Consider the following 25,883-nt stretch of genomic DNA (forward strand, 5'->3'; position numbering starts at 1 on the left):
GCCTTGTCTTTAAATATGTATCACTTTTTACTATACTTGAAAAACCTTTCTACAAAATATATATATATAAAACAAAGTGCAAAATCGCAATCCTTGACAAAAAACACTATCTGTGAAGCAATAAGACAAACATGTACAATTTTTTTTTACAATTTTGGCAAATGTATGCTGTACATTTTACCTTTATCATCAAATACTACTAAAATATTACCAACTTATGGTGACTGAGATGTATTTTTTGAGGAAAAACTAAATATATAGACTGTACACATATTTGACGAAAAATCTTCAAATTTGCGGGGCTGAATGCTGCATCGCGAATGTGCAGGGATCCACTGTATGTGTAAAATTAACATGAAACATTATGAAGGACGGTTACGGCCACACTGAAAAAGGAAAAGGTTAATAATAATAATTATTGGTAATGTGGCATTTCTAATTTATATAAATTCTTAAAATTTAACAGCTTAGGACAACGAACCTTCACAAGATCTATACATACATACACATACACACATATATATACACAGTATATATATACACAGTATATATATATATATATATATATATATATATATATATATATATATATACACACACACACACACACACAGTATACATATATACACATATATATACATACATATATACAGTATATACATATATTTATGTACATATATATAGATATACATATATACACATACACATATACATACATATACATACATACATACACATATACATAAACATATACATATAGTAGATCTAGTGTAGGTTCGTTGTCCCAAGCTGTTAAATTTGAAGAATTTTATATAAATTAGAAATGACATATTACCAATAATTATTATTGTTTGTGTAATATCTAGGACCCAAAGCCCCGCAAATTTGCAGATATTTTGTAAAATAATATATATATTATTATTTTTTCTTCAGAAAACACATCTCAGTCACCATAAGTTGGTAATAATTTATAAATATGTGATGGTATAGGTAAAATGTACAGCATACATATACATATACCACTGTTAGAAAGCCCACCATTTTTGTACATGTGAATGTCTTATTGCTTCACTGATTGACAGTGTTTTTCCACCAAGCATTGCGATTTTGCACTTTGTTTGGCGGTCCTTGAACTCACCATAGTTGTGTGTTGTAACTGGCTATATCGCGACTCCAATTCAGTCTGTTCATTGATCATCTTAGTGGTGAGTACCTGTACATTTTATGCTGTACTGGGAGTGGGGGCACCCATCTTTATCAATTTTATGGGTGTATTGATTACCATTTGTCGCCATTCACTGGTGTTAACCCTGCAAAAAGCAGGGATCTACTATACACTATTCCCTGCAGCCAATAAATATCTACTTGTAGCTGTGGTCCACCTAATGCATCCCCCATCCTCGGGACATCCTTGTTCTAAAGCGTTGTATTGAACTTTTGATCAGACGGTTTGACTTTAAATGCAGCTTTTCAATATATTGCAGACTATTTTTTGTCTCTTGCTCCGGTTGCCATTTTTGCTTTGGAATAAGTCATATTTTCCGTCTATTCCTTCTGAAGTGCTTTTACTTTGTACCGTCGATACTCTACCCGGAAGCAGTAATGCTGACCCAGCTGTCATACTTCCTGAATATTTGACAACATTCACGACATTCTCTTATCGAAAACAAACATGTAATATTACATATTCACACTACGAATGTGATTTCCGAGGCAAAACACATATATTCGTCGCCGTTGCGAGCTTGTTTAGCGGAGTCTGGGGGTAAAAAAAAGAATCGTCTTTTCTGTCGATGGACATTTTGTTTTTCGTTTAGCAGTAGCGTTGCAGTTTTCCGCTTCATTGGCGCGAATGGGCATGGACAGCTAACGTTTTGCATCAAATAAACTCCCATCATCTTCTATTTAAATCCCGTGGAGGGAAATATCAAGCGGTCAGGTGTTAGTGTAGCTGTTTTACTTGGTAGCATTTAGCAGGAGTGCTGTTGCTGCTGGATTAGTTGTCTGCGAGTAATAGCACTGAGGTTTAAACAAATAGAAAAAAATGAGCTTCTTCAGCTTTGGCCAAAGTGCTGAAATCGACGTAGTGCTCAACGACGCGGAGACGAGGAAGAAGGCTGAACACAAGACGGAGGATGGCAAGAAAGACAAATATTTCCTCTTCTACGATGGGGAGACTGTCAGCGGGAGGGTGAACGTCACGCTGAAGAGCCCCGGCAAAAGACTGGAGCACCAGGGGATCAAAATTGAATTTGTTGGACAAATTGGTAAGTGGAATGAATACGTTACGCACAGTAATAAAACAACGTGCTGCGTGTGAATTGCATTCGTTCGGGGCAAATCTTGTGACAGCGAAAAAGGTTATGCGATCGTACAGTTCCCTATCCGTCTATCTATACAGGTACAATAAATATTCTGACTTGCGCTGAGGGAGAGATGCCTCGGTCAAGGGGCACATCATCCTTTTTCCCTTGAAAATGTTACATACAACAGTTAAAAGTGATCGCTGTTCAACCAGACCTGCATAAACCAAAACAAAACATACTTGTCGTAGTATGCATGCCAGGCAAGTGTTTTGCAAATAAACACTACAGTGGTTCTCAACTGGTTTGGCTGCAGCACCCACCATCACCACTCAATGGCAAGCGGCGACCCAAATTGCAGAATTTTAAAGGAACAATATGCCAAACAATGTGAGCCGCTGTCCTCTCTTTATGGCGCACTCTTGTCCAGCAGATATCTGCAGCTGTGTCCGAAGGACCCACTTGATGTCCTTCCCCTCCTGCTAAAGCTCGACAAAGTAGCCTATAAACATGACATGCACCCCGTGGCAGCAAGCAAATAGCACAGACAAGAACGCAAGGTGCATTCATGGGCAATTACATTTTTTTAATTTTTTTGCTTAGACGTAGACCTGCAACCCACCCGTTGAGAATCACTGCACTACACCACGTGTGTCCAAAGGACATTTAATCTTCTCAAACTTTACATTCTTCAACTTTTTTTAATTTTTATTTTCAGTGTGGCCCTAACCCTCCTTTGCAATGTGTAATTTTATTTTTGGAATATGCCATGGGCCAGTAATAAATTAGAGATGGGTCAAACTTTGAACACCGATACACTCCGCTTGTGTCTACCTGCATTGAAGACTTGATATGCATGCAACACAATTTCTTAATATTAAAATGAAAATGCTCCAAATCATATAAATGCAAAAAATCTTTTAAAGGAAATTGTTACTCTCAAAAAAACTACTGTTGTGTTTTTAGAGCTGTATTACGACAGAGGCAACCACCACGAGTTTGTGTCCCTGGTGAAAGACCTGGCAAGGCCCGGCGAGATGACTCAGTCGCAGACGTTTGACTTTGAGTTCACTCACGTGGAAAAACCCTACGAGTCCTACACGGGCCAGAATGTGAAACTCAGGTAAACATATGAAACCTTCCTCGTACGTTGCCAACTTTGAACTGTTAGCGCTGGGTTTATTTTAAAGGAAAACTGCACTTTTTTTTTTAGAAAATTTCATCCACAATTCGTATGTGACAGCTAGCATGAGGTAGCTAACAATTGCACGTCATGGGACACACCTATTATGCTTAAAAAAAAACCTCAAAAAAAATGCCAACAATGTTCCATTTGCGTAACGTGACCTGCATATTAACTACCGTAAGCTACAGCGACATTGTTATTGTAGGCACTAACACTGAACTACTTTTCTGGTGACACAGCATCTCACTACTCATCACTCAGAGTAGTGATGTGCGATACCACTCATTTCTCTTCCGATTCAATACGGAGTAAAATTCAGGCTGGCATTGGCGATACCGATCCGATACTTTATGCATGTTGGGTACATTTGTTGGGTATTTCAAATCATAGCATAGCTCATGAAATAAACAATATAAGACTTCAGAGGAATTTATTCATTTATTTTAAACAGCTCCATATCATTTAGACAAGGCCTCAATAATGTAGTTACTTTTCACGGTCTTCCTGTTAATGATATACTGTACATTACCTCAAATCACTGATGTATCAAAGTGTCCATATTTTGAGTTGAAAATTGATTTGAGAGTCTACAGATCTGGTATCGGAGGTAGCAACTTTGAATTGAATTTACCAGCTCAACAGGGAGCAAGTCTTGTGCTGAAAGATACAGCCATCCCAACAGTCGGCATCCCAATGAGAGCGGACATTGTCAGTGACTTTCATTTTGGGTCAATTTTGTCAATGAAACTTTTGGCATCACTGCTACATAAAAGCACTTTGAATTACATAAATTGTGCTTGATAAATAAACTTGCCTTACCTGCTAACGCTATGAGAATGGCTTTTTCTCACTATTCTGCAGAGCAGCCAGCAACATTGTTCGCTGCCTGGAGGGACTAAAAATAAAAAGTAGAAGTTGTCGCGTGTTCTCACGAAGTTTGCCACGATTGGTGATAGCAAATGCTCTCTCTATGTTGCTGTTGACGGAAGTAGCATTCGTTGTTATGGGCTTTGCCGAAATCAACCCGCCCAGGAAGGAAGCTCCAGTCATGCTTAAAATGACCAAAATACTGTATTACATGTTATCATGAATGTACCTGCTACTACATGGTCACAGAATACATATCAAACGACAAGACATTGTTGGAGGTGTTTTAACAGAGGTCTGTATAGGCGGACTGGGTGAATCCCGTTACGTCCGTTGGTAGCTGCCTCGTATTTGCAGTTTTTCTCTATTTAGAACGCACAGAAAAGAGAAAGACATGTGTTCTAAGGATTGTGAATGATGGGCAAAGTTTAAAAGAAAAAGTGCAGTTTTCCTTTAATGCACATGTGTCAAACTCGTGCCCTGGAGGGCCGAGACGCTGCAGGTTTTCTCTCTATCCAGTTTCTTTAGCAGGTGATTGAATTGATAAGCTCCTTCCCTCAAACTGAAGGTGTTGATCATTGAAATCACCTGCTTTAGTGACTGGCTGGAAAGAAAACCTGCAGTGTCTCGGCCCTCCATGGCACGAGTTTGACACCCCTGCTTTAACATATGGAGCATTTTTCCAACCCGACGTGCAGATACTTCCTGCGTGCGACCGTGATCCGAAGACTGAACGACATCAGCAAAGAGTTGGACATCGTGGTGCACACGTTGAGCACTTATCCTGAACTCAACTCCTCCATTAAAATGGAAGTTGGGATTGAGGATTGTCTTCACATTGAGTTTGAATACAACAAATCCAAGTAAGAGAATGTTATTTTTAGCATTTGTAAAGTCAAAAGACAGGAGCAGACATGCCGTCAGAGGCCTCTTTATTAGGGACACCTGCACAATCTAATGAAAGAGTTGAGTACGGTAACAGCATGATTGCATAGTCCCTGTCTGTATGACGCAGACACAATAATAAATATTAAGCATTATCTTTGCAAAGACAGATTTTTGATAATAAAACTCTCATATTGGATCGCAATCTAGTGCAGGTGTACTTAATATTATGATGAGAAATTAGTTATGATGACACTACAAGTAACCTAAAGCTACTTCTCCTTGATGCCCCTACCCCCAACAGATACCACCTGAAAGACGTCATTGTGGGCAAAATCTACTTCCTGCTGGTGAGGATTAAGATAAAGCACATGGAGATTGACATCATTAAACGAGAAACAACCGGCACAGGGCCCAGCGTGTACCACGAAAATGACACCATCGCCAAGTACGAGATTATGGATGGCGCACCGGTCAGGGGTAAACAACCAAAAAATGTGTACATTTTCATCCATTACCATTATTATTATGGCCGCACAGTCAGGAGATTCAGGGTTTCAAATCTCCGTTTGGGCGTCCAAGTGTGGAGTTTGCATGATCTCCCCGTGTATGCGCGGGTTTTCGAGTACTCATGCATCTGACATTCCAAAAAGGCTAATTGGAGACCCTAAATTGTGTGAATGTGTGTGTGAATGGTTGTTTGTCCATGTGTCCTGTGATTGGCTAGCAACCAGTTCAGGGTGTACCCCATCGCTCACCCAAAGTCAGCTGGGATAATCACCTGTGAACCTAATGAGGACAAGTGGTGTAGAAAACGGATGGATGGATTATTATTACAGTTGTCCCTCGCCCCATGGCAGTTGGAATGTTGCGCTTCGCCCTATCAGTTTTTCAAACCTTTATTAATAAATCATGCTGTTTCATGGTTGAATATGGACAATTATTAGTCAAAAAATGCATACCTAAGCAAATGTTAGATATTTTTGAGTAAATTAAGCATTTTCAAGCTTAAAAATGAACAAAATCAACTAAAATACAAATGTGTATTGACCAGCGTAATATTCTACATTGGTCACGAGGTGTCAGAAATTGTTCGGTGAGACAAGCACCAGACTTGATCACTTTCATTCATTTTCTATGCTGCTTGTCATCACTAGGATTGCAGCCGTATGCTGGAGCCTATCCCAGCTGACTTTTGGCCGAGAGGCGGGGTACACCCTGGACTGGTCGCCAACCAATCACACGGCACATATAGACAAACAACCATTCACACTCACATTCATACCTATGGACAATTTAGAATTGCCAATTAACCTAACATGCATGTTTTTGGAATGAGGGCATGAGAACCCGGAGAAAACCCATGCACGCATGAACACAGATGTTCCAAATGTCCTGCCCAACATGCTAACCACTCGGCCACCATGCGGCCAAATGAGTATTGTCCGCTGTAGTATTCTACGCACATTGGTGTCAGTAATTGTTCGGTGAGATAAGCACCAGAGTCGATCGGCAGAACAACAGGCTTTTATTGCAGCTTTAAATTATCTCACAGCAGACACAATAACATAATAACAACAACAACAACAACTACAACATGGGCCACTCTTGTGGCTGTAATCCAGCTAAAACTCAACTCCCAATGTCACTTCCTGTCCAAACGTCCAGAAGACGTTTATTGCAACACACTAGATTTTCATCTTAACTCGTTCAATACCAGACGTATTTATACGTTTTTATAAAACCGAACACCCGATACCAAAAACATATTTATACAACTTTTAGGGTTTTTTTGCGCAAGCTGAAAAAGAGGTGAATACGCCACTGTACACTAATAGATTTAAGCCATAAAAACGGCCACAAGGTTGCAGAAGTGCATTTGATAAGAGCTCTTTTTGTGTTGCTTATGTTGTGTTATAGCCTTTTAGATATTTGAACTGTCACAAAAGCAAAAAAAAAAAAAAAAAAAATTGTCAAAGTGAAAGTAATGCATCTTTTCACAAAATCATTTTTTCCCCATTTTTTGTTGGGAACTGATATTTTCCTGAAACTTACCTATGCTCTATAGTTGATTACTAAAGAACGGAAAAAGGTAGAAACAAACGGTATTCTTTGTGATGAAAGACAAATGTCTAGTCTTTTGGTAGGTTCCATGTTTATATAGCCATAGAAACAATATTCTGTGTGCCTTGAAAAAAATCAGTCTAAAATGGCCGGTACTGAAGGGGTTGTCTTTTGAAAATTGGCTGGTGTAAAAGGAGTTAAATGGCTTATTTTCTCTGACGATATCTCCTATATTGGGTAGTACAAATGTAAACATGACAATAGGGGTGTTATTTCATGTCTAGAGGTCTTTAATAATGTTAAAAACCATATTTAGTAGATCGTGAACAGGTTTTCTATGACATAACTACGAAAATATTACATTTCTAAAGAAAGAACCTACTTCACGGAAATTCACTTATCACAGTCGGAGCTGGAACCAATTAACCACCACAAATGAGGGATTACTGTATTATGTATATTGTTTAGGTCTCTGACACTATGGCAATCTTTTTCAGGTGAGTCAATCCCCATCCGCTTGTTTCTGGCCGGCTATGACCTGACTCCCACCATGCGAGACATCAACAAGAAGTTCTCGGTGCGCTACTACCTGAACCTGGTGCTGATTGACGAGGAGGAGAGGCGCTATTTCAAACAGCAGGTGGAATAACCTGACACGCATCTTATTGTATGGTTGTGAAATACTTTGTTTTTTTCCCTCCCCCTTGTCCCACTTGGTGCATGTCTGCTTCAGGAACCATGATGAAACAAATCGGACAAACGAGGAAGATGTTTGCCATGTGATAAAATGCTAAAATCAGCGTTTCATTTGCCCAGCTGGGCAAGTGGGTCACAGAACATTTGTTTAAATATATATATATATTTTTTACTCACGAGTTCCAAATTCATAACGCACATGTGCAACCATCAACAGAGATCACGCTGACACATGATGACTCACTGTTTTGCTAATTTAAGTAGTCACTCTCCAAAATACAATTTGTCTTTTTTTAAACCACTTGCATGGCTTGCTGGACCTTCCATGGATCTAACAATACAGTACCTCAGGGGTGTCCAAACTTTTTCCAGCACAGGTCACATATTGGAAAATTAAAGGATGCAAGGGCCACTTTAATATTTTGTAAAACAACACATGTAGACATGCTCAAAAGTTCTATATATTTCAAGGAAAAACTGCATCTCAGCTTTGCGATATAGTAAAAAAGCCTAAATTAGTATCAACTTGGGTCTTTGCTCTTTTTCCCCCCAATTTTTTTTCCAAATATTTCAACTTTCTTCTTAATGTTCTTGAATTTTCTTTTCATAATATGACTTTATTTCCATAACTTTTTCCCCAACCAAATTTTTCCAAAAATGACAACCTTTTGTTTTATGTTTCTCATAATACAACTGTAAAAAGTTTAGTCTCGTAAAAGTAGCATTTTTTCCTCCCTTTAAAATACAACTTTTTTCCTGTTAATATTTTGACTTTATCGTAAAATTACAGCTATTTTTTTTCCATTTCTACTATTTTTTATTTTCCAACTATTTCAACTTTCTTCTTGTAAATGTTCTTCTCGAAAATGTGACATTCTCGTAACATAACTTCTTCCACAACCTCCTTTCCTCAAAATTATAACTGTATTCATTTTGTTCCTCATATCACGACTTGACAAAAATTAAATGTTTGTTTCAACTTCATACTAAAATGAGTTTTTTTCCCCTCATTTTACAATCTTTTTTCTCTTGATATTTGGACTGTATTCTTATAAAATTACTGTTGATTTTTCAATTTTTGCTGCTGTTATTGTTTTAGTTTAACAGTTAAAACTATATTTTTAGAATGTGGCCCCCAGGGCCACACTTTGGAGATCCCTGAAATATATGAACAAAAGTATTGGGACAACTGGGCATTATACCTACAGGAGGTGCAAATGGAAGAAACTTGCATTTTTTTGTTTCACCACTCTTCTTTGATTGGTTGAAGAGTTCTACAAGGTCATTTTTGTCCATTTGTAAAATGTTGGACCTCAGAGAGAGCTTGTTGGCTTTTAGGTGTTTAATGGGCCACACCAGACTCAGCCAAACAAGCCAGAGGGGCAGACAAGGGCCAAAAGGTCTTCGGAGAAAGAGATGAACACTTAAGATTGCCTTACAGTGTGTGACGCTTGGGTGCAGATAAGAAGTTGTATTTTAATGCCTTGCCTTTACTTTTGCTTTTCAGGAGATCACACTTTGGAGGAAAGGAGATGTGGTGAGGAAGAGCATGTCCCACCAGGCCGCCATCGCCTCCCAGCGGTACGAGGGCTCAGCGGCTTCAGAGAGCGCATTGGAGCAGTGTGCAAAGGAGGACAGCGGGTAGAACCGCCTCCAGGAGACGGGACCAGGGGGGTCTCCATGGTGTAACATCTGGTGACGCAGCTGTTGGAGGGAGGAATAAAAGGGAGGCTGACCTCCAGTGTGGACTATGAAAAATGGAGCATTCCAAAGTGACTTCAGGCTGCTGGTCTTATCCTTCCTTGATTACGCTTTTTGTTTGTTGTTTCTTGAGGGGAATCTAACTAAATCACCTGTGTTCAACCTCGCCGATGTTCAAGCTAACGCCATTCCCTGTATTCGTATAACGCTTTTGCGGCTTCAACAAGCAACATTCCAGTTAAAATGATTCTCATTCCTAACAGCATTGGAAGGTAATGTGAAATGCACTGTGGGGTGGCGGAGGAGGGCTACTACGCCTTGAGGTTCTGTAAATATGAGCAGTTTGTGTCACACGATCTCAGCATTCCAAGCCGCAATGTCAAAGTGTTTGTGCTGATCAGTCTTTTGTTTTGTAAACCCTCTGTTAGACACTTCTGTGTCTCAAGCAAAATGATCCTGCCTTTAAAACATGATTTTTAACCAGAGAAGAGTTACAGTAGAATTATATATATCTTTTGCAAAGTGCTTATGAATTATTAATTGTCCCCAATTGTCAAATAAATTGATGCCAAATGAAAAATAAAGTTGTATTGCAGTGTTTCTTTCAAACATCTGAAATGACTGAACAAATAATATCCATCAAAGTGTGGTCCAAATTGTCACAGCGGTTCTTGGTCCTCCAAACTCAGGACAAAGTCAAATTCCTCTGCAGGGGCAAACAAACAAAAGTGTTTGCAGCTACATTTTGATGCCAAATTTCCAAATAATAAACTCACAGCACAGAAGGTCATGGCCAAAAATTTCAGGAGTGACTTAAACTTTGTGCTTCAATTTTCATTTTTGAGATCCCCACAAAAATGTTTTTTTTTTTTTCCAGTATAGAACAGACACGTAAAATGTTTTCTTAAAAAAATAGTTGACGTTCTTCAAACGCTGAGGTCCTTCCAGTGTGCCGCCCATTAGGCAATATAGGCAAATGCTAAGGGGTTCCAGCCACCAGGGGGCACCAGAAAATCAGTAAAATGTTTTTAGTAAAGCACACTTTGATTTCAATGTAAAGCAATGCCCAAATATTGACTACAAAGTAGTCATTTTTGTACATAGTTTTGCATATAGTTGTATATTCATGTTGACTGCTATCATTTATTATTTACAGGATTTTTATTTTGAGGTTATAGAGTATTTTTTTTGTAATTTGTTAATCATGTAAATTGGGCGACGTTTCTAAATGTATAAATGTTATTTCTATATATTAGAATTATATATAAATACTATAAATAATATAAACATTTTTATTTTAAACAATATAATATATACAGTATACACACATTTATAAATTGTGTGGTAATATGTTATCTTATAAATTAAAAAAAAAAAAAGGTAGAAACAATGCTATTTGATTTCTTTTGCAAGTGTATGTAACTCACTGATGGAAGGGGGCGCCATATAAGGGCTGCCATCTCCTATCAAATGCCTCCGCCTCCCAAAACTTTTGGCCACGACTATACACAGTGTGAAAGTCTATTACCAGCAGTAAGACGCTGGACTGACAGTCTGGCCCCCGTGAAGAGTGTCATGTCCTTCAGAGGCCCCCCTTTGGCACGGTGCTGCAGGTGGTACTTTTTGAGCTCGGCCAGAGGAAGGAAACGCTTCATCATTCTTTGGTACTGCACATCAACCTGAGAGTCAGGAAGACCGACACATCATCAGTCCTCACCCTCCATCCATCCATTTTCTATTCTCACTAGCAATCCTTACCCTTCAACTTCATAATGCATATTTGGTATGTTCTTTTAGTACTTTCCTCCTTTTTATAACTCAGATTTCTTTTATACAGTATTTACACTTCATATGTAAATATAAATAAAGTGCAGGTGTTTTTACAAAGATGTTTTTCATCATTTGGTTCAGAAAGAAAAAAAACAAGACCCATATTTCATAATTAGCTGCATGAACATTTTTCTAAAGAAAGTAAATAATCGTTCTGATTTGAGCTTCAAGTTGCATCCCTATCATTATAATGTTGAGAATCCAAGGAAATAAAATATATTTTTATGAATCCAAGTTTTAAACAGCATTAATTCACAGATGAGGCTGTAATTTTGTTGTCCTTAAACATCACATATCATCTTAGCAAAATGGATCACTAATCTTGAGGATTCAAGGGAACAAAATGTAAATATTTCGGATGCTTGCTTGAATTTTGAAGGTGATACTTTATCAAGCCAAGTACCGTATTTGGCAGTATGTCTAATAGGACTGCAAACTATTCATGGTGGTGTGTTGGGGGAGAGGCTGGATGACATAACTGTTTAATTTGCATAATTGGTACTGAAGTGTGACAAAAAGTGAGTGAAAACTTTTGACAAATACAAATGAACGCTCTCATGTGTTGTTTTTCAAGACTGAGCCACCAGTGCTTTTAGATGGGGGAGTTGAGAAGAGCAATATGTGTTTTCATGCAGTCTTAAAAAGTATCCAATAAGACCATAGTCACTTTTTTGAAAAACGAGCATCTAGAGCGCTCTCGATACTCGCTAAATATAGCAACAACATCTTTAAGTTGGCAACATTCTCTGGCGCACCAGGCGCGTAAGAGCTGTGCTAAGAAGCGGAGTTAAGATGCATACCGGCACCTACTGTACGCTGGTTGAAACAACACGCTGCATTCACAGATTAAACACATTATAAAGGGACTATTTGTGTCAGTCTAACTGTATAAGAAACACTGTTTGGGTAATAGACAGTAATCATTTTTTTATTTTGAATGAGCGCTGGCTCTCGAGTGCTATTGTTGCAGACTTATCTTACCATGCTCCACCTTGGATTGTCTGGCTTGCTGCTGGCGTCAAAATGAACATCTGTCTTGTCAAACTGAGTGTGGTCCACGTAAGCTTCCTTGACTATCTGGAGAAAGCAATGCTGTTCAATATGAAGCACAAAAACATGTTTGGAATCACCAGAAAAGTCTCAGCAAGGGCATGGGCTCTTACTTTCATGATTCCCGCTATGCCAGGCTCTTTGCAGTTGCTATGATAAAAGAAAGCCAACTGTCCCACTTTCATCTGTCGCATGAAGTTGCGGGCCTGACCATTAAAAAGGAAGAAAAAAATGGTTGTATTTAAAAAATAAAAAGACAGCTTTTTCTGCAGTATTATACAAGAGGGGAGATAATCTCTTGATCACAAAAGTCCGTTTTTGGTAGCTTGACAGTACCTGATAGTTGCGGACGCCGTCCCAGCAGCCTGTCTGATCCGGCAAAGCCTTCAGATCCTCAATCCCAAACTGCAAGAACAATACAAACACATCAGACGCTTGCAGCAGTGTGGCTGACTATTCTATATGTCGTACTGTACCTTGACGTCTATGCCATTCTCAAAGCGGCTCTCAGGCTCAGACTTCATGAGCCAGTGACAGTGCTGCTCAGTGATTTTCTCACTGGAAGACTCCACAGAAGACGAAGCCTTCCTCTTGCGGCCGACTGTCGGCTTGGGAGGAGAGTCTTCCAAATTTTCAGCATCCCCACCTGTGGTATTGCGGGCCGTACTCGTCATTTTTAAGCATAGCAAACAAAACGGAGTGCTGGAGTGATTCATTCCCTTACCGGAATTGACTGTTCTTTTACGGCCTCTGGCTTTTTTCTTTGGAGGCATAACTTTTCTAGAAAAAACAAATATATATAGAACTGTATAAGACATACATCATCTTTCAAAGCAGGCAAGGTGCTATAGGAGTATATTTCACCACTTTTATCAACATTTCCGCAGCTGCAATAATGTAATAGCATCAATACAATTGACTGCATTAACAAAAATAATAACACTCATTGTTTATTTACAATGTCAGAGAGGCATGTTTTATATTGTGGAAATCAAAGGGAATACGTCACATTTATGCTCTACTGTAATGCTGAGTTATGAAGGTCTTGAACATCCACATTTTGAATGACTGCATACATCACCTGCATACCTATGTTGCATAAACAAACAATGCATACTACCTTTAACAGCAATAATGCTGTTACCTTGTCAAAACATGACAATCACTTCAAAATGACCCCATGACATCAGACACATGCTTCTTCTTGATACTTGTATAAATAAATACTTTCACCATTTGAATAAATGAGGCCACAAACAGACCCTATATGAAGATTTAAGCCACCTTGACACTTGCACCAATTTTGCTTCTGCATTGTCCTGCAATGTGTGCCCTTTAGATGGTACGCCTGAAAGCGTGAAGTCTAGTTTGCGCATAACTTTACGACTGAAAATTGTGTGCATTGGCAGAAAACGGTGCGCTACCGCACAACTTATTAGCGTTTATGTCTTGTATACGACATAGTACGCACGATGTGCATCGTTCCTGCATGGGTATGCATTGTCACGCCACTTTCCGCGGCTGTGAAGCGCTCGTGGCGTTATTTGGTCCCGCTTAGTTCCCTCGCTTCATGAATTCCTATATTTACAAAGGACCTACCAGATGTTGAACTCCAGAGAAGAAGACCTCATTGCATAAAAGAAAAAAGGTGTCTATATTATCTCGCAGTTGCAGCACTATTACTACTTGAAGATCAGGAGAGAATGCAGAAAGAGTAGGCCAAAGAAGAGAGAGAAGAAGAAAGAAGAAACTTGCTGCTGCTCTGGGGTCTGCGGCTGTTTGAACTTTTGAACTAAGTTCAGACACTCAATCTGGAAGTTGTGCCACGAGTTCTCCGGGATGGTAAGCATGTGTCCTTCCAAGAGACAGGCGAAGTCATGCACTATCCTCCTGTGCCCAGAGAGAGCGGGGGTTTGGCGCACGGCTTCTGTTTTGGAGATTATCTGAAGCAGACAAATAAAGACAAAACCCAACACAGAAAAGAATTTTACATGGATTTCAGCAATCTGTCATCTATCAGGTAGACTTTTACATGGCTTTTATCAACCTTTTAGCTATAAAAGAGGACGCAACCCAGAAAAAAAATGTGGCAGCGAGATATGATGCGTAAGACGAAGGCCTGGACTTTTTTGGGCTTACCCTCCTCCTCCGCCTCCTCCTCCAGCAAACGGGTACTACTTCGCCACCAGTCGATGACAAGTCGTCATCCTCCTCACTAGCCGTTGTCAACCTTGGAAGGGAAAACTGAAAAATGTAGACAATAGTGAAAATTAAATGCAACCGCAAATTAAATGAATTCAAATGTACACAATTTCGAACTTAAAGGAATTTAATACAGATGAAAAGATTTTACTTTCTGCTAATAACATTTGAAGGTAAATCGTATCGCGGTTAATTGGTGAAGTGAATTTCCGTGAAGCAGGATTCTTTCTTTATAAACTGTACATTTTAGTTGTTAGAGCATAGAAAACCTGTTTAGAACCTTCTAAATACAGGTTTCTTTAACATAATTAGAGCCCTCGAGACATGTAATAACACCCTTATACTGGAGTCACCTTCACGCTCCTGTTACCCAATATAGTAGTAGACATAGGAGTAGACATAATAAAAGTAAATAAGCCATTTAAGACATAAATAAGACTTATGATTGTGTGTGTTGCTATAAATGTGTTCCATGGCTGGAGGACAGAAAGTTAACATTGAGGGTTCAGAGTTGAGTTTTAGCTTAGTGTGGGAAGAGCAGTCAGTGTTTTATTAGGGATTATTGTGCCTATTGTGAGAGCATTCAAACTTTCAATAAAAGCCTCTTGTTCCGGCGAATTGACTCAGGGCTGAGTGTCTCACTGAACATTACTGACACCTAGTGACCAGTGCAAAATATTACATATCATTCACAGCGTCATTGGATGTCTTCTGAATGCCTGATATTTGTATTTTACTTTATTTAGCAATTTTTATGCTTGAAAATGTTTGAATTAGGCAAAAAATATGTCAAATTTGCTTCAATATGCATATTTTTGAAACTAATAATAGGCCATATTCAACCATAAAACAGCATGATTTATCAATTAATATATTTTCATAACACAGTCGAGTCGCCAACTTCATACTAACCTCCTCATTGGGGTGGGTGTTTCCCCGAACTATGTGTTGGATGAGAAAAGTCCATGTGTCCATTATTTCTTCATCTCTCATACTCCTGTCTGCTGGCCTTGATCCACTTTTTTCTCTCTTGAGGATCTTCCCCACCCTGGTGCGCATGTTTTCATAGTGCTTCTTGCACTGGGCATCTACAGATAAAAAGAGGAAGAAGTTATTAAATATAATAGAATAAAATAATGAGTCTAGGTAGATATGTCTTTTATAATGCGCTGTGACAAGAACAGAAGCATTAAATGGCGTCAGTTCTTTCATAATTTCAGGAATTTATTGAGGGGAAAAAGTAACTAGGGAAGAATATAAAAAAACGCATACATACCAGTCGCAGGAGGGTCCTGTTCCTCCCCAGCTATTGCCCATAATTGGGTCTTTGCAGTCACATTAAGCCAATCCTTCTGCTTCTTGTCGAACAGTTGGGGGTGCTGCTTAACAAATTCGGCCAGCTTCTTGCTTCCCTCATCGGTCCATTTGTAGTCCGGTATTTCTTTCTTGCTCACTCTGATCCTTTTTTTCTGTTGTCTTTGGGGCTCTTCTTGAATGGTTGGAACGTCCTCGCTAGTGGAGGGGGAAAGGGGAGGAATATACCCCCCTGCAACTTCCCACTCTCCTTCGGTCTCGATTTCTTGGCTGGGTTCTTCTTTAAGTTTAGGCGCTTCTGGCCTTGCTCTCCTCGACATCTTGTAGCAGTATTGTTCACTGACGACTTGGGAAATGGCCGCGCTTGGCACGCATTTACGCACTGCCTTGTGATCGGTCGCCTCTGATTGGTGCGCCAACGATGCGTGAAGTATGCGTTCCCAATGAATGTCAAGCTCGTGTCGGGCGCATAGTGTTTGTGCCGTGCGCAAACTGTGGGGAAGCTCATCGTGTCATGAATACGCGACCAATACGTGACAACACACAAGACAAGCTTTGATATGCACCGCCCGCACTGTTTGAGTATATTTGAGAAAGCTCACACTAGTTCGCGCAGGTGAAAAGTCGTGCAAGTGTCAAGATGGCTTTACCAACAAGCTTACCTAGTTTGAAATGCTGTAGTCCGTTAATGAGGAAGGCAACAGCTAGAAAGACAGAGGTTCAACACCAACAAGCAACCATTACCATTAGAACCGCGCAAATGACGTCAGTAGACTTTGAGTTCGATTTCCTTACCGGCGTCTACCTTTGGTTAAACTCGCTATGCACAATCAGTCGCTCCACCCGCTCCTGCTATGCCAAGTATAACACCCAACAGCCCCTAGCGGCGACGTGACATAACGCTAAGTAGGAAAACATGGCGGCGGCCTGTTTGTCGAGAGTCACAAGGCTGACAAATAAGATCTGTAAAAGCCACCGTTTATTCTTCAGCAGAAGTACACAGAAACGAGGAATTGCGTCATGTGTCGACCGTAAGTACCCGTAAGAGGAACATAAGGATGGCGTTAACGCGACAGGATACATAAGCCATAAAAACAGCGGCATACACCACATTACTGTCGTCGGTTATGGACCGATGTGCATATCAGCACACTAACCAAGAACTTCTTTACCGTCAATAAAACAAAACAGACTACATTTACACATAGTTTAATTAAACTGTCATGACTGTAAGATGGGTACCCAGTCATTGGGCAGAGAGCCGCACGCATCTCACTAACACCGCCCCTTTTTCCTCCTCGCGCAGGTCATGTGACGTGTCTTGGACTTAGGGGTGGGCGATACGTTTTTGGTATCAGTAGCAAGTATAAATACCTGGTCAGTATTGCCGTAACTGATGCCGATACTTTTTAATTGAAATTTGTAACTGCCAATCGCATTCAATGATTTTGATATTTTGCTTTTATTTGGTCAATGATGATTATAATTGCAATAAAACAATAATTTTACAATACGTAAATACAACAAGTTAAGACGATGTAACAATATCAACAAAATAACACAATGATTCCCTTATTGACGTTTATTACATGCAATTGTTTGGGCCCTCCTATGTCGAAGAACTTATTCCCTGAGTTTGTAAACAATATATAAATAGAAAAATATCAACAATGTAAAAAAACCCCACTGATATTGGCAAATCTAGAAGAGATTTCCTAAATAGCTAGTATCAGTTCGACACTGATACTACCCTTGGTATCGATACTATTGACAATTGAATCGATCCACTCAACCCCAAGTCAAAATGAATGCTTCAAATGGACACTGGTAAGTTACCAATAATCACTATCTTGCAATTAATTCTCATGCTCTTGTGCAACAGCTTCACATGGACTCACAGATGAACAAAAAGAGTTCCAAAAGGTAGCTTTTGACTTTGCAGCCAACGAGATGGCTCCACACATGGCTGAGTGGGACCAGAAGGTAAGGTCTATCAACACAAACACATTTTGCTGGTTGATAATTGTGCTACAAATTGTCGTCGATAATCAATATTATCGGCAACATTTCTTGAGCCCATTTTTTCATGAAGAATTGTCATGAGAGGTGTAAGTCACAGTTGAACCAGTAGATGGTACTCAAGTGTAGTGTACGTCACAGAAGTTGCCTGTATCATACAGGCAACTGCTGAGTCCATTTTTTCATTAATTATACAGTCACGGTAAAAAAATTGCTCTTAGATAATTGTCCTACAATTTATTGTCAATATATGGTATTAACATTTGTTGAGACATCATATCAAATGCAATAAACTTTAATTTCTAAAGAATATTGAATGGTTGCATTTCTTTTGCAATGTAGCAAGCGACACTGTCTGTGAGTACGCACCATTTTGCGCTGTTTTGTTTGTATTTGCTTTGACGACCAAACGCCGAAGTAAGCGTTGGCTGTCAGGATGAAGGCTCTGCTGCACCTCCAGTGGTATTTTTTTTTTTCCCAGTTGCGAAAACTGAAAAGGATGGTTGTGTTTCAGGTGTGCATACAAGTTGGTCGTGTTCCCCTGCTTCCTCCTCACTATTTTCGAACAAATGCAACGTATTAGTTTTGCTGTGTTCATGCGCTCACCTTGTTCATTTTGTTTAAAACCAAAATATTCCCACACTGGGGCTGTTGCGTTCGCCTTAGAAACTACTGTGCCTTCATTCATGTTAGCATATGCCTTCTCACGAGGCGCTAGCGCAATCTGTGTCTGTTGTAGTGTGGTGTGCGATGGACAAAAAAATGAAAGGGGCAGACTTACAGTTTGCCCAGGCTAGGTGTGTTTATTGACAGGGTAGACTCAAACATGTGCAAAAACCAAACACAAAAAAATAATAAAAACAAAAACAAATTGAAAGTATGAAAGAAATAAAGTTGAATTATCAAGAAAACAGCAGAAAAAGACAGACAGATGCAGAGTGAACCCTCTTGTCATCCAGCCTGTGTGGCACAGAGAGACGAGCAGATGAAACACACACGCATACATACACATCTCAATTTATCGAGTGCGTCGTAATTATCCATCTGTTTTTTTTAATCGTTCGATTAATCAATATATCGATTATCGTGACAGGCCTACTTGGAGGATATAAATATCATCACATGTGTACCATATAGAATAACAGTTAAAGTTATGGATGTTAAGTTGGTGTTTTGGATGTGTGTGCTTCAGGAACTTTTTCCAGTAGAGACGATGCGGAGGGCAGCCCAGTTAGGCTTCGGCGGCATCTACGTTCAGCCCGACGTGGGGGGATCGGGCCTGTCCCGGCTCGACACGTCAGTCATCTTTGAGGCCTTGTCCACCGGATGTGTCAGCACCACAGCGTACATCAGTATACACAAGTATGTGCCCTGTATGAAAAGCACTTATGTGCGGTAGCACACACTTGTTTCCACTGGAATGCATTGGTATTCTTTCTTGTAATGCTTTTTAACTGAATGAGTGAAAGGTGGGCCACAATAATTACATTTACTGACTTTCTCTTGTGTACCTCATCATCAGGTACACCTGTACAATTTCAAGAGCTATTGTAAAAACTGCATCAAAATGAGTTATATATGCTTTTCTATATATTTAACATAAAACAACTAACTCTAAATACAATATAATACACATATGTATTTTTTATTTTTCGTTTCCGTGGTTGATTATGGCCTATTATGAGTAAAAAAAAAAAAAAAAAAGTGCATATTTAAGCAAATTTTAAATATTCTTGGCCTAAATTAAGGATTTTTCATCATAAAAATGGCTAAATGAAAGACTTGTTTGCTGGAACAACAAATGTTTATTGCAGGTTTGAATAATCTCACAACAGGCACAATAATAATAATAATAATAATAATAATAATAATAATAATAATAACAGTAATAATAATGGGCTCCACACATGGCAAGTGACAAAAAACTGCGTTTGGTCAAAACTCATCGGCAACGCACAAATTTCACTTGTCGCTTGGATGGGTGGTGACTCGCGATAATTGCCCTGTCGCGCAGGTTCCATTGAAAATGAATGGACGAGAGGCGACGTGGCCTCCTGTGTGTGGCACCCATAACTTGGGCTGCTGTTGTGGCCATAATCCAGCTAATGTCACTTCCTGTCCAGATATCCAGGACACATTTGTACACAAATGTTACACACGCAAGTCTTAATTATGTCTTAAATGGCTTATTTTCTCTCATTATGTCTACTATATTGGGTAAAGGTGATTATAGGGGTGTTATTTCACGTCTAGAGGGTTCTAATAATTTTAAAACAATGCTCTAACTATGAAAATATTCAATTTATAAGTAAAGAATCCTACCTCTAACTGCAATAAACAAGGGATTACTTGTTGATTACTTTATGATAAAAAAATATATTTTTTGTATTTAGCATTATTTATTTTATTATTATGTATTATTATAAATTATATATCATTTTACAAATATTAATTATGTCATAATTTTATTATTGTACATTTTTTTATGACCATTTATGGCTTTTTTGGGACTTTTTTCTCAAAATGTACACATGTAAAATTATGACTTTATTCATCATTATAACTTCTTATAGGGCTGGGCGATATGGACCAAAACTCATATCCCGATATATTTAGGTTGAATATCGATATACGATATGTATTCCGATATTTTAAAAACAAAGTGAGTTCAGACAAAATCAAAGCCAAATATGCGTGTCAAGTAGTTTTATTAAAATAAATACTTTGGATGTTTTTTGAAATTTTAAAGCTTCATGCAAGTTGCACATAAAAAAAAAAATCTTATCTAAAAATAGCCTGTAACATAAAGTAGGCCATTCTCTTTTTGAAATAAATATAGAAAAAGTCAAATGTAATCTTTTTCATAACAAACCTTCAGCTATGCTCAAATCCTCAGCTAATAACAAAAGAAGAAAATATGAAGGAGTGTCCGGTTTAAGAGGAAATTTTCAAATGTCAGCAACTCAAAAATACTTTCAACTGAACAGTAGTATTTTTTAGGCAAACGTTTTTAGAAGACACAAGACCTGGGTTCGATTCTCCCCTGCGCATTTCTGTGTGGAGTTTGCATGTTCTCCCCGTGTGTGCGTGGGTTTTCTCCGGGTATTCCGGCTTCCTCCCACATTCCAAAAACATGCATGTTAGGTTAATTGGCGACTCTAAATTGTCCATAGGTATGAATGTGAGTGTGAATGGTTGTTTGTCTATATGTGCCCTGCGATTGGCTGGCGACCAGTCCAGGGTGTACCCCACCTGTCGCCCGAAGTCAGCTGGGATAGGCTCCAGCATGCCCCCGCGACCCTAATGAGGAAGAAGCGGTATAGAAAATGGATGGATGGACAAGCATGTCCTTATTTTGTGCCAGGAACACCAACCTGTCAATTGCATCGGGCTTAGCAACTGTCTGTGTAACTTCCTTGTACATTTGTGGTAGAGCTTGTCGTGCTAAATAATTGTGACTGTGAAGCTCCAATCGTTTTCAGCAGGTTTTTAAAGCCGTTTTTTCCACTGTTGCAACGGGGACCATATCTTAGCAATGTGATAGGACACCTTGGCTTTTCCTTCCATGAGGAGGAGCGCAGGAGTGCGTGGCTTCACACATTCCTCGTATTGGCGTTTATGACAAGTTTTAAGGTGGTGAAAAGTATTTTCTTATGCTCTGAATTTACCGCTTATTCCTTGCTGACTAATTCTTCCAGCGCAGACGCTGTCGCTTCGAGTGGAGCCGCCGGGCTTCTGCTCCGCCCCTCCTCCTGCATGCAGGGATGAGGGAGATACAGCGCAAATCCAGTCTATATCGATATCAACAATATGGTTGGTTTTGAAATCGTGCTTAAAGTTAATATCGATATTTTAAATATATCGATATATCACCCAGCCCTAACTTCTTTTGATTAAAAAATGGAATTACAAATTCCTTCACAATGTTAGGACTTCATTCTTGTACGATTACAGCTCCCATCACCCATAATTTCCTCATAGTATTAAAAAAAGAAATACAGCTCAGAGTGATTATTTTTATTGTCTAGAAAGTACAAAAAAATGTGGAAGATTTGACAAAAAAATGTCCAGAATTATTCATACCTTTTCTCAAAACCGTTACATCCAGTGAAGTTAATGAAACAATTTGGGGCTTGACAGCATGTGTGCCTGGATGATTGACACCTTCGGCAACGCCGAGCAAAGACAGAGGTTCTGTCCCGACCTTTGTTCCATGGAGAAGTTTGCTTCTTACTGTCTCACTGAACCCGGTCAGTCTGTTGAACTATTTCCTACTTAATCATCATCGACATATGTTTTCTATACTGTATTTCCTGAAGATGCCATTATTGATGTTAGGCAGTGGAAGTGATGCTGCATCCCTCCTGACCAGTGCACAGCGCAAAGGTGACCATTACATCTTGAATGGTTCAAAGGTACTTGAACACTGCATGAACTTGAAATGGAGGTGGAATCTCGAAGTGAGGATGTACAAAATGGTATTTTTGTCTGTGTTGCACTTTAGATGTTCCCCTGTATTAAAAAAAAAAAAAGAAATATGTTGCATGAGGATCTTTTGTCATGCAGGCTTTCATCAGTGGAGGAGGAGACACGGACGTTTATGTTGTGATGTGCCGCACGGGCGGCAAAGGTCCTAAAGGCATCTCCTGTCTGGTGGTGGAGAAGGGAACCCCAGGCCTCAGTTTTGGCAAAAAGGAAAAAAAGGTCGCAACATTTTAAGCAACTTTGGCGCAATTATGTTGCACGACTACAGGTGACCACTAGGTGTCAGGATAAAGTCAAAATCTGTGAAGTTGACGTTGAGTGTGTTCCTCAGGTGGGTTGGAACTCCCAGCCAACAAGGGCCGTCATATTCGAGGACTGTGCTGTTCCTGTAAGCAATAGGCTTGGTGAGGAAGGGCAAGGCTTCATCATCGCCATGAAAGGCCTGAATGGAGGCAGGATTAATATCGGTGAGACTAATCTCATCTCAATCATTTTGTATTGTAATAGCCTGCTTTTGATCGGAAAACCTCAACTCATTAAATATTGATATTTCAAAAGCAGCATTAGTATTTGTCAAATGTCAAAACAGCAAATTTCCTAAGACGACTGTGATATTTCTATTCTTGTAAAATAACTAACTACACTCAACAAAAACACTTTTATTCTTGCTCCCATTTTTTATGAGATGAACTCAAAGATCTAAAACCTTTTCCACATACACAATATCACCATTTCTCTCAAATATTTTTCACAAACACCATGATTAGTGTACAGGTGTGCCTTAGACTGCCCACAATAAAAGGCCACTCTGAAATGTGCAGTTTTGTCACACAGCACAATGCCACAGATTTGAGGGAGCGTGCAGTTGACATGCTGACAGCAGGAATGTCAACCAGAGCTGTTGCTCGTGTATTGAATGTTCATTTCTCCACCATAAGCCATCTCCAAAGGCGTTTCAGAGAATTTAGCAGTACATCCAACCAGCCTCACACCCGCAGACAGCGTGTAACCAACCACACCAGCCCAGGACCTCCACATCCAGCATGTTCACTTCCAAGATCGTCTGAGACCAGCTACTTGGACAGCTGCCGAAACAATCGGTTTGCATAACGAATTTCTGCACAAACTGTCAGAAACCGTCTCAGGGAAGCTCCTCTGCATGCTCGTCGTCCTCATCGGGGTCTCGACCTGACTCCAGTTCGTCGTCGTAACCGACTTGAGTGGGCAAATACTGACATTCCATAGCGTCTGGCACGTTGGAGAGGTGTTCTCTTCACGGATGAATCCCGGTTTACACTGTTCAAAACAAAACTGCACATTTCAGAGTGGCCTTTTATTGTGGGCAGTCTAAGGCACACCTGTGCACTAATCATGGTGTCTAATCAGCATCTTGATATGGCACACCTGTGAGGTGGGATGGATTATCTCAGCAAAGGAAAAGTGCTCACTGTCACAGCTTTAGACAGATTTGTGAACAATATTTGAGAGAAATGGTGATATTGTGTATGTGGGAAAAGGTTTTAGATCTTTGAGTTCATCTCATAAAAAATGGGAGCAAAAACAAAAGTGTTGCGTTTATATTTTTGTGGAGTGTGTATACTCATCTTCCTACTCTTTTTTGCACATGTTGAATTGTTCCACTGAAAACAAGAGATGTACTTCAATGAAACCTTGTATGCGTCCTTGAAATAAACTAAAAGCATCCCCAATACAGCATCTTGTTCCCTCGGTGCCGCCCATGCTTCCGTCCAGCTTGCTCGGGATCACCTGCTGGTGCGGAAGCAGTTTGGTGAGACGCTGTCCAACAACCAGGTCAGCCAGGCACAATGCAGCATCTTCTCGCTGCGTGTAATCCTCCCAGTGATTAAAACCTGTTCCCGTCTGTGTCCTGTGTGTAGTTTCTACAGTTCAAACTGGCAGAAATGGCCACCAAGTTGGTGGCGTCCCGTCTCTTGGTACGGGAAGCTGCGGTGGCGCTTCAGGAGGCCCGGCCAGACGCTGTGGCGTTGTGTTCCATGGCCAAGCTCTTTGCTACAGATGAGTGCTTCAACGTGAGTCATCTGTAAACAACCTGGTCTCTTTTACCCTTTTGGTTTTTGTACAATTCCACCGTATTAGCCCTCATTTAGTCAGCTCCATTGTTTTGCTCAGATCTGCAACCAGGCTCTCCAGATGCACGGCGGCTACGGCTACCTCAAAGACTACGCCGTGCAGCAGTTTCTGCGCGACATCCGTGTGCATCAGATCTTAGAAGGTCAGTGGGCCCCGTCCGTCTCCCGGTGACCCCTCGCGTACGATGTCATCCTTAATTTCCTCCTTGTGCTTCGCTTTAGGAACAAACGAGGTGATGAGGATGATCATTTCACGTAGTCTCCTGACAGAATCTTGACCAGTCCTTCCCGCTTCTGGATGAAAGGTGACCACCATGTTGGTCTTGTGCTGCTGCTGCCTTCTAAGTCACTGTTGCTCCACAGACGACAAAGGTCAAGCTAAGGCAAAGTCCTGTTTTGCATCACATGACTGGAACCATACTGGTGTCCTCAGGTGGCCTTCCACTTATGGTTTTATTGCTGTTCCTGTATTTTACCCCATGACAAAAACTTTGTGCACTTTCCATTGCATATTGAAATGTCTCAGATATATTTTTTGCGTGTAACACTCCGAATAAAATCTCATTTTTCATGAGGAAAAAAAGTAAAAGTATTCTGTGATTTTTTTGTGTGGAATTGTTCATATTACCGAGGTCACTACAGAGGCGCTGTTCATTCCGTCCTAACTCATTTTGCTATCTGAAGAGAGAAATCGTGAAATCACTGGTATGGAAACAGGAGTTCAGGACATTCACAGAAGGATCCTCCTTCCGAGTTAATGAAGTTTCTCCGAGTTGATCAAGGAGATGTCGTTATATAGGTTGCGCTACACAGCAAGTCAACGATTGGTTACGTTTTCCTTTGCACTTTCTCATGCACACCTAATCACTATAAATTGAAATATGGGTATGTACATTAAGTGTTTACATTTTTTACAAATAACAAGCGTTTCTCCAATAACCACTTGCTTCCGGCTGTAATATTTACGGTATGCCTAAATCAGTGGTTCTCAACTGGTGGGTCAGGACCCCAAAGTGGGCAGCGGATCCATTCTGGGCGGGTCATAGATAGCAAGTCAAGGGGTAAAAAAAAAAAATAATAAAAAAAAGTAAAAAAAAAAAAAAAGTAAAAAAAAAAGTAAAAAAAAAAATAAAAAAAAAAATAGATAGCAAGTCAAAAGTAACATTAAAA

At 39.8% G+C, this 25,883-nt stretch overlaps 3 protein-coding genes across 3 annotated transcripts; 2 read left to right on the plus strand and 1 right to left on the minus strand.

Moving 5' to 3' along the window:
- The first annotated feature begins 1,592 nt into the window (after positions 1-1,592).
- On the plus strand, positions 1,593-10,294 carry LOC129191132 (vacuolar protein sorting-associated protein 26B-like). Its single transcript, XM_054794184.1, has 6 exons — positions 1,593-2,267; positions 3,270-3,426; positions 5,055-5,219; positions 5,546-5,721; positions 7,803-7,945; positions 9,509-10,294. Exons 1-6 carry the CDS (start codon positions 2,045-2,047, stop codon positions 9,644-9,646), a joined length of 1,002 nt encoding a protein of 333 aa, XP_054650159.1. The 5' UTR covers positions 1,593-2,044; the 3' UTR covers positions 9,647-10,294.
- thyn1 (thymocyte nuclear protein 1) lies at positions 10,276-17,346 on the minus strand. The gene is made up of 11 exons (XM_054794182.1): positions 16,061-17,346; positions 15,697-15,872; positions 14,722-14,826; positions 14,338-14,525; positions 13,307-13,362; positions 13,059-13,228; positions 12,919-12,987; positions 12,696-12,788; positions 12,514-12,609; positions 11,231-11,381; positions 10,276-10,408 (listed from the first exon to the last, which is right to left on the minus strand). Exons 1-11 carry the CDS (start codon positions 16,416-16,418, stop codon positions 10,362-10,364), a joined length of 1,509 nt encoding a protein of 502 aa, XP_054650157.1. The 5' UTR covers positions 16,419-17,346; the 3' UTR covers positions 10,276-10,361.
- acad8 (acyl-CoA dehydrogenase family, member 8) lies at positions 16,990-25,755 on the plus strand. Its single transcript, XM_054794183.1, has 11 exons — positions 16,990-17,129; positions 17,981-18,081; positions 19,310-19,479; positions 22,258-22,367; positions 22,456-22,532; positions 22,684-22,821; positions 22,934-23,069; positions 24,317-24,414; positions 24,501-24,653; positions 24,754-24,856; positions 24,936-25,755. The coding sequence occupies exons 1-11, from the start codon at positions 17,015-17,017 to the stop codon at positions 24,989-24,991; spliced, it is 1,257 nt and encodes a 418-aa protein (XP_054650158.1). The 5' UTR covers positions 16,990-17,014; the 3' UTR covers positions 24,992-25,755.
- Positions 25,756-25,883: the final 128 nt, after the last annotated feature.

The sequence above is a fragment of the Dunckerocampus dactyliophorus genome, chromosome 12 (assembly GCF_027744805.1).
Source record: "Dunckerocampus dactyliophorus isolate RoL2022-P2 chromosome 12, RoL_Ddac_1.1, whole genome shotgun sequence".
NCBI classification, from domain to species: domain Eukaryota; kingdom Metazoa; phylum Chordata; class Actinopteri; order Syngnathiformes; family Syngnathidae; genus Dunckerocampus; species Dunckerocampus dactyliophorus.